This window comes from Coffea arabica, chromosome 3c (assembly GCF_036785885.1).
Source record: "Coffea arabica cultivar ET-39 chromosome 3c, Coffea Arabica ET-39 HiFi, whole genome shotgun sequence".
NCBI classification, from domain to species: Eukaryota; Viridiplantae; Streptophyta; class Magnoliopsida; order Gentianales; family Rubiaceae; genus Coffea; species Coffea arabica.
Window position 1 is genome coordinate 8,144,584 of NC_092314.1, and position 9,259 is coordinate 8,153,842.

The window sequence follows — 9,259 nt, forward strand, 5'->3', positions numbered from 1 at the left end:
AGAAAAATAGTTGTTATCGATTAAATACCGCCATCATATAATAGCACTATACTATTTATAAAAGTATGGTGCCCTTTCCTCATAATTTTATTTTATTTTTTATAAATTTACTCATTTCACCACACAGGTTACCACTCCCGCGCTGAGCGCGGGCTTATCCCCTAGTATTCATATAATTTTCCATCCAACATGGAAAATTAGGTTTTATTGAGATTTTACCGACTTTAGGCAAATTAATAGAAATGGACCCTTCAAATCCGTACAAGTTCAGTCCTCTTTTGATCTTTGTTAAAATTTTGAAATTTACAAACAGCTAGGCAAAGAAGGAATTCCGTTTAACTTCGAAAATAATTGTAAAAAAAAGATAATAACTATACTTTTTGTGAGGATTTTGTTCTATGTAAATAGATTAATCGTTTTTTCAAGTGAAAGGAATCAAGCATCTTCTACTTATAAATCTTCTTATTTAGTAGCAAAAAAGCCTAATCTAATAATGTGCAAAAAAAGACTAATCTAATTAAATACAAGCAGTATCAAGTATAAAAAAGCAATTCAAGATCCAAAACTTTATAAGTAAATAACTTGAACTATAATTGGATATAAAATATATTGAAAGAATATGTTTGGATATAATTGGATATTTCAAAACACACTACTCTTAAATATTTGATATTTGAAAAATATAAGATTATTTGAAAAATATTATTTGAAATAATGCCATATAAGATTATTTAAAAAATATTATTTAAAATAATAACGTGATATATATAAAATAAAAAATTAGTTAAAAATTATATTTATGATGTAAGAGGATTTTTTTTTTTGACAAAATTAAATTGTCCAAAATATAATTGCCTAATTGGGAATGATTTTATAATTACGACAACTTTATAGGAGGTAAACGTAATTTTGTCAAATTGGAAAAGGTACAGAGTCTCCAGCCGAAAATATTCCCCTCAATCGTTAAAAGCATCTCGCAATCGTCCTTTTCCGCCCCTTCCCCAGTCCTACCCACTCGCCGTTACTCCTAAGGTACGACATCTCACCACCACCCCCGCCGCCACCTCCACCTCCACCTCCACCTCCACCTCCACCTCCACCGCGCGTGCACACACACTCACGCGTACAAAACACAATCACACACACACACACTCATCACGAGGGCAAAAATTTCCAATTAGGGTTTTTAAAATTATTGTAAAGTTTCGATTTTTATTATTACTGATAATAATTTAGTACTACTTGAATTAAGGTTGTGGGGGGAAATCATCGGAGGGCGCTTCTGTAATTTACTACAAATCTAATGGCGGATCGGAACAGCAGCACGAACGGCAATCCCAATGTGGCTGCGGCTGCGGCGGCGGGGGCGGCTGCCACCGGCGCCGTGGCAAAGACGATATGGATGAAGCAAGCGGAGGAAGCTAAGCTCAAAAGCGAAGCGGAGAAAACTGCGGCTGCCAAAGCAGCTTTCGAGGCCACGTTTAAGAACTCCTCCAACAATACGGCTGCAGCTGCCGGGTCCGAGGACGATGACGACGATGAAGATGAGGAGGAAAGAGAGCGAAGAAGGCTGGCTTTAAAGCCAATTGGTCCAGTGGACCCCGGTAAGTGCACCGCTGCCGGTGCAGGGATCGCCGGTGGGACTGCGTGCGTGGGGTCGACTTTTGTGGTGGTTACAAAGGATGCGGATGGCCGGAAGTTGCCTCACGGTGGGGCTCAGGTCAAAGTTAGGGTTTCACCTGGAGTTGGAGTGGGAGGAACCGAGCAGGAGGGGATTGTGAAGGATATGGGGGATGGGACTTATACAGTGACGTATGTTGTTCCAAAGAGAGGGAATTATATGGTGAATGTTGAGTGTAATGGGAAGGCTATCATGGGGAGCCCTTTCCCTGTGTTCTTCAGCTCAGGTATATATGAAACTCTGTTAAAAAATATAAAGATATACTACTTTTCTCGAATGCTTGTACAGAGAATTCAACAGATGTTAGTTTCATAACCTAAAATATAAAATATTTCGTGAAGATGTAGTTTAGTATGCAGAGTGATGCATATGTGGGGATAAGGATTTTTGACTTTTAGCTTGTTCTTGATAAATGGCATTGTTATTCTGTGTATAAACATGTGTGCCGAAATTTTTGGACTAGTGAAGTTTTGACTCAAGATATATTTAGAGGTGGTTGTCTATGTATTTCAGACATTATGCCTGCTAGTGATTATCTTTTTAATCTCTATGGGGTTGGAGGAACCTTTTATATTTTAGTTCTTGAACATTTTGTGCTTTAATTTAGATGAATTAGTTGGCGCTGGTATAAAACACTGGTTGACTTTCAGCTTATTAATGAGTTACATTGAGTTTATATTGCTAATGCTTGATTGCAAAGTTTTAGAGCATCATTTTTCATACCAGTTGTTGCTTCCCTCCTTTTTTTTTTTTGGTTTCAGAGCAAGAATAGCATGTCAAACCTTTGGCTCTTGTACTTTGGAGTTGGGAACAGGTGCCATGTATTACTCATCTTGATGTTTGAGTAATGTAGCAGTCTAATACTATTTATACCCATAAATCTTCCCTTTGACTTTGGTCTGCATCTTTTACTATTTTTCCAGCAGAACATGAACACATGTTTTCATTTCTCGTAGTAGCCTTTTTTTGGCATAATTTAGTTGTGCTTTTTAGTCTTCATCATTGCGTAACTAAATAATGTTTTTGCTGAAGTAGGATTTGGCCATTGAAACTATATAATAATTTTCCAGGAATGATATATCTTGAAAACAATTATATGTCAAGGCTCAAGAAGGGGGAGGGGGGGAAGAAAGTCTAATGTAGATCCTGGAAAAGTTTGCCCTGTTTTTCCTGTATTGGATACTAGCTGATGGATTGTTAAGTCACCACAGCCCTAGCAGTTGACAGAATGCTATGGAAAGACTAATATATTCCTGATTAATAAAGTCAATGCTCTCTCTACAAGTCCATTTTCCTGCTCTCTGTTTTCTCTCTCATTACGTCCAGCAGTTCATCTCTGCCTTTTGTCTTTGCCATCATTACAGTCTCTGCTTCTTTACACTCTACACGAACCAGTCCTTCTTTGTCCTACTAAAAGCCCTTCGTAGTAACTTGGCAGTCACAATCCCAATGACACCCTAGTACTGATCTTGCTGGCCCTTCCATGTCGTCTGAAGATATATATTGCCTTTGCTTTTACTGAATTGCTTTCTTTGTAGACGAAGCCAAGCACTCTACCGCCACTTGTGAGTTGTGGGCCTGGTGCACCACCTGATTGCACCCAAAATCCTCCCACAGCTGCTTTCCTCAAAAAGAATTTTGGAATGCACCATCTAATTTCCATCCCAAATGATGAAACACGGTTTGGAGCAGTGGCGAATTCATATTATTGCCCCTCTCAGCTATGAAAGAACTACATATCTGATTAGAAAATTCTGTAATTTTTAAGTAACATCCCCCTTTGCTCTTCTTAAATTTTGAATAGAAGTTCCCTTCTAGCTAAATATGGACCTTGGAAAGTGTGATTTTTGCTCTTCCTAAAATTTTCCTTTATGGCAAGTGAATCTTAAGATCCTTTAAAGAAAGATTATTTCATCTAATCCTTAAGTGAAGTACATTTTATTGTTGCAACATAGTGATTCTTAAATGCTAATTGAGAAACTTACTACATATTAATTGTCAGCAGATGATTGGATTTGTGAATATGAGCCAATCAGGCATAGATTTTGGAGAATACTATTCTGTTTGTTTATTGGACATTTTGATAGGACAGTAAGTGTCTTTGTTAGATTCTTGGGGAGAGAATAGGTTTCTCTGCATCTAATTCCCATTGAATTGCTTTACTAGTGACAAAACTGCTGATAGTTATACATGCTTTCTTAAGTTGTTCCAAATTCACTAGTTTTGAAGTGTTTTGGCTTGTTGACTTGGAGTTTGTAATGTTTCTATGCAGGTCCTACAACTGGAGGGTTGCTGGGGGTTGCTCCCTCTTCCACATACCCAAATATGGTTAATCAAACCATGCCCAATATGCCAAATTATTCTGGTTCTGTTTCAGGTGCATTTCCTGGATTGCTTGGGATGATTCCTGGTATTGTTCAGGGAGCTTCCGGTGGGGTGGTTTTACCTGGGATTGGTGCATCTCTTGGAGAAGTTTGTCGAGAATACCTTAATGGTCGGTGTGCAAAAACTGATTGCAAGTTTAGTCATCCTCCTCACAATCTTCTGATGACTGCTTTAGCTGCCACAACTAGTATGGGCACTGTTAGTCAGGTTCCCATGGCACCTTCTGCTGCTGCAATGGCTGCTGCTCAGGCTATTGTTGCTGCTCAAGCCCTCCAAGCTCATGCTGCTCAGGCAGCTCAAGCTCAGGCACAATCTGCTAAAGATTCTTCTGGTATTTCTAATGCCTACTATTTGTGTACTATCTAATAATCCTCTTATTCATTGCTCATCATTATTGTCTGGGAAGAATTTTGATTCTAAAATTTGCCACCATTCAGCTAATAACTGTGAAAGGCATTAGGCTACTGTGTATAATGTCCATTATGGCCTTCCGGTGATCTTTGTTATTTTCTTTCTTTTCCCTTTTGCTTTTTGTACCCTGTCCATGTTTTTCGATATTAATAAGTAAGACATCAGTTGTCCTCCTGATGCTTAACAATCTCGCTCTTGCTGTGAAAAATATGTATTCAACTGCAAACTTGTAATGCTTTCTGAAGTTTATCTTTCCTTCTGTTTTTTCACTCTCTTATTTGGTGTTTTCTACCTTTTATCTGCTTTTTTACAGGATCAGCTGATAAAGAGGGGAAAAACGATACCCTTAAAAGAACCGTTCAAGTCAGCAACCTTAGCCCACTTCTCACAGTGGATCAGCTGAAGCAGTTATTTGGCTTGTATGGAACTGTTGTTGAATGTAATGTGACGGATTCAAAATATTTTGCTTATATAGAATATTCGAAGCCTGAAGAAGCAACTGCCGCATTAGGATTGAACAATATGGACGTTGCTGGTCGCCCATTGAATGTTGAAATGGCAAAATCACTTCCTCCAAAATCGGCCATTCTTGGTTCATCTTCTCTCCCTTTAATGATGCAACAAGCTGTTGCAATGCAGCAGATGCAATTTCAGCAGGCATTATTAATGCAGCAAACATTGACACAGCAGCAGGCTGCCAATCGAGCAGCAAGCATGAAGACTGCAACCGAGTTAGCAGCAGCTAGAGCTGCTGAAATAAGTAAAAGTTTGAATCCTAATGGGATTGTTGCAGAAGATAAGGAAGCTGATCGCAAATCTAGGTTATTTGCACTTCTTGAATCTCTTACTTTGTTTATCAAATAATGATTCTTTCATGTTGACATTGTAAATAGTTTTGCTTGTTTTGTTCTTCTAAGTATAATAGGCCTGCTGATTTGAGTAAAATCTTTTGTGATTTGGGTAGAACCTTTTGTCATGTCAGGCGTGATTTTGTTAGTATTTTCCTCGAGTTCTTTTTGTTGTTGTCCTTGTTCAGTACTAAATAGCTGGGTTCTATAGCTGTAAGCTGGGATGTCAGAAGCTTCCTGGGTAGTTGGTCAAGTCACACACCACCTTTCTCTTTTTTAATTATTTGGATGTGTTTCATATACTCTTCTTTTCCTAAAGCTGAGATCAGCAGAAATGGTAGTCACTCATGGACGATATTTCAAAAGATGCATGTTTCTCATGACTGTTTTACACTTGCATGATATTTATGGTGGGGTGTATTTAACTCAGGTCAGTAAAGTTCTTTCAGATTTTGATCAAGACATTGTGTAATCTCCCCCCTCCCCCCCCCACCCTGTAATGTGGACTTTACTAATTTGGAAGTCTTTAGCCTGACGTAGCAAGTTGTGTCCTCTCCTTGAAGTGAATGAGTAGTTATTCTTGAAATCTTTTTTATAACGTGCTCTTAACTGCTTTTTGTTGTGTCTCTTTGGGGTTTGCTTTCTTTTTTTCCTTTTGTTTTGTTATCCTTTTCTTGCATTGTAAGTATTATTATTCCTGGCATCATCTAAGTTGACAGCATTTACATCTTTAATGTCTGATCCTATTTTATTTAATTTAGTTTGGCAAATTCTAGTTCTGGTCACATGTTATTCTGATTTCGTGTTTGACATTTTACTGTTTCATGTTTTGACATAATCATAAATTTTTTTTATTTACATAATAATCATAACTTTGATGTTTCAATATTAGCGTGTTATCCTTCATGTTTCAAGATTGTGTTTTAAGATGATTTATTTTAAAATTTGAAGTTATGATTTCCAAATATAGAAGGGATTTAACAACTAAATTTGCAATTCTTCCTCATAATTCTTCGGTCCACAAGGTGTTCTTTCATGTTAACAGTTGATGTATCTAATAAAGAGTTTGCTTTAGTATCTCGTGTCTATCTAACTATAGGATCTATAAATTTAGCAGTTAATATATCAAAACTGGAAATTTTGTAGTATTATACTCTTGCCGACATATCTAGAAATTATTTTGATGGTTTGTGTGTTTAGCTATGTTCTTTTATCTAGTGTAACTCCTTCAGCTGTGCCTTTTTGACAAACATTGTATGTTGCTCCGTGGCGAGGGTAGGTCTCCATCTACAACCCGCGCAAGGTCAAGGTCGAAGTCAAGATCTCCTGTCAGTTACCGGCTTAGGCGCAAGTCTCGCTCTATAACACCACCACGTCGGTACTCAAGAGGTTACAGATCTAGATCACCAGTAAGGTCTCGTCATTACTCAAGCTATGAGCATGAAAGGAGGTCCTACAGGGATAGCAGGGATGATAGTGGAAGAAGTAGGAGGAGGGATTCAGGTAAATCTCATGATCGCCATTCTCCTGTTTCAAGAAGACGTAGAAGTAGGAGTGGGAGCCCTAGAACTAGAAGATCATACCGAGACGATTCTGACTCCCCAAAACGCCATCGAGACAGTCCATCTCATAGGCGAAGGAAATCATCTTGTGCCAATTCAAGATCACCTGACCACCACAGGGGAAGTAAATCATCCCCTAGAAACGATGAAAGCAGAGCAAAACATAGAAAGCAATCCAGGTCCAGATCAGCTGAGGTTAACCATAACTCTGGTGATAGGATGGATGAAAGTAGAGAAGAAAAGTCCAAGCACAAGGAGCGGAGGCGGTCGAGGTCCTCCTCCACTGGGGGCAAGACTCGAGAAGAGAAGTCCAAGCACAAGGAGCGGAGACGGTCCAGGTCCTTGTCCACTGAGGACAAGATTCGGAAACGAAGTAGATTGTCACCAAGAGTTTCAGGTGAAACCAAATCAAAACATAAAAGGCGGTCCAGGTCTAGATCTCCTGAAAAAAGACATCACGTTGGTAGTAAAGTAGACAAAAACAGTGAAGAGAAGTCCAAGCATCACGAAAGAAGGCGGTCCCGGTCAAGGTCTACTGAAGGTAAACGGCACAAAAGTTGTGGGATGTCGCCTAGAAGGACTGATGAACGGAAAACAAAACATAGGAAGCGCTCAAGGTCAAGGTCGACAGAACACAAGTATCACTCGAGTGACAATGGTCTGCAGGAAAGTAAGCATGAGAATGTGAAACATCTGAAGGAAAGACCCACTGAATCAGATGATTCCTCCATGGAACCTGGTCCTAAGGACTTAAATGATTCAGAAAATGATGATGGCCATATGGAAATCAATAAAAGGGATGAGCGTGACTATGAGAGAACCGAGGCTACTGTGACAGAACTAAAACCTTACCAGAGAAACGTGAACTAGTTTGAAATGCTGTCACCAAAGGCAATGGTATTTATTTTGTGTAATGGAGGATTGCTAATGCATCAAAAGCAACCTGTACTTTGAAGTAACTCGGTTTGAAGTTTAGGCTTGTGTGGAAAGGGCTGCGAAAAGAGGAAGATCTGGGTTTCTCTTGGAAGATTCCTCAATTTCTTTTCTGCTCCCAAATATTAGGATGATATGTGGCTCTCTTGTGATAATTACCTTTTTTTTTTTCCCTTCCTTCTTCTCCTGATTGCAGGTTGTTGATGGAGTGGAGTTGCTGTATTCTGAAGCTATCTTGCTATCATATTTCAGGAAGTCCTGTGCCTATTTAAATCAACTGAGCTATAATTTATGGAACTACTGTATGAGCTTGATCTAAGCTGATCTCTTACCTTCATCAGTAGGTAGTGAGTTTGTTCAATGCTGTCTCTGTTTAAGGATTTTCTCTTTTTAAGGATACTGGTGACTCATTTAATTGTGTTACTACTGAACTTTGTCCTGCATCTCTTTCCTCTTGAATGGTATTTGCTTGTCCTTTAGGAAATCTGTGGTTAGAGGAACCAGCAACCTATCTTTAAACTGTTTCAAAACATTAGAACTCTTAGCTGTTGTGAGTTTTTGTTCCCCTTCTTTTTTCGTTGGTGAAGTATACAGTTTGGAATAAGGAGAACTATAGTCTGCACATTAGGAATTAATCTATTATTTTTATTACAGAATATTTGTTTACTTGCGGGGAGATAGGTCATCTTACACCTCTTTCCCTTTGTTCTTTTTTTATTGGATATATTTTTCTATTTTCTTCTTGAATTTGTTATTGATAAGCAGCGGGCAGAGCTCTATGTTAATAGGGGCTTTTGGGCAATAATAGTTCATTTTAGATTTGCATTTGATGGTTTTGGTGGGCCTGTTACATTTCAAGAACATGCAGGTCCTCAAGCTGGTATCAAGTGGTGCTTTACTGATCAATTTGGCGAGATTGTGTTATCTGGTTGTATATGAAGGTATGCAATCATGGATTCTGGTGGTCTAGTGGCAGGAGCTTTTGCTGTTAATTTTGACTGATAGATTGAATTGTTCACTGATTTTTGTTGGTCCAATTTTGATTGAAGATGAAGTTTGTTTCTGTACTTGATACTTTGTAATGCTCCTTTCCTCATGTTTCTTTTGTCTTTTCCTTTTTTTTTTGGTTTTTTTTTTTTTTGGGGGAAGAGGGGGGGGGGGGGGGTTTGGGTTTCCCCCTTCCCTTTTCTATCTTCTTTCCTCCTTCCCTGTTTCTTCTCTATATTCCTTGGAATGCTTGGTTAGGTAATTTATCATTGACTCGAAAAGGAGGTTGCTGAGATGGTTAGCAACATAGCTTCCAGCTTTTCTCCCTGTGAAGTGATCACATTGGCCAACTTAAAGGGGCTGAGTTTCATGGTGAAACTCTGTGTGCGCAGGTAATTAGTTGTCTTAGACTGTTATCCAATATCGTCTTCCTTGGAGGGAAATGAAGTTAG

The 9,259-nt window shown here is 38.7% G+C and overlaps 1 protein-coding gene across 1 annotated transcript; it reads left to right on the forward strand.

The window, feature by feature from the left end:
- The first annotated feature begins 895 nt into the window (after nt 1-895).
- LOC113734495 (uncharacterized) lies at nt 896-8,304 on the forward strand. The gene is made up of 5 exons (XM_027261073.2): nt 896-1,032; nt 1,253-1,907; nt 3,954-4,397; nt 4,791-5,298; nt 6,605-8,304. Exons 2-5 carry the CDS (start codon nt 1,304-1,306, stop codon nt 7,755-7,757), a joined length of 2,709 nt encoding a protein of 902 aa, XP_027116874.2. The 5' UTR covers nt 896-1,032; nt 1,253-1,303; the 3' UTR covers nt 7,758-8,304.
- Nucleotides 8,305-9,259: the final 955 nt, after the last annotated feature.

Coding starts and splice junctions, on each gene's coding strand:
- LOC113734495 (XM_027261073.2), top strand. CDS start 1,304: ATGGCGGATCGGAACAGCAGCACGAACGGCAATCCCAATGTGGCTGCG. Junction 1,908..3,953: donor CCCTGTGTTCTTCAGCTCAG/GTATATATGAAA, acceptor GTTTCTATGCAG/GTCCTACAACTGGAGGGTTG. Junction 5,299..6,604: donor GAAGCTGATCGCAAATCTAG/GTTATTTGCACT, acceptor TGGCGAGGGTAG/GTCTCCATCTACAACCCGCG.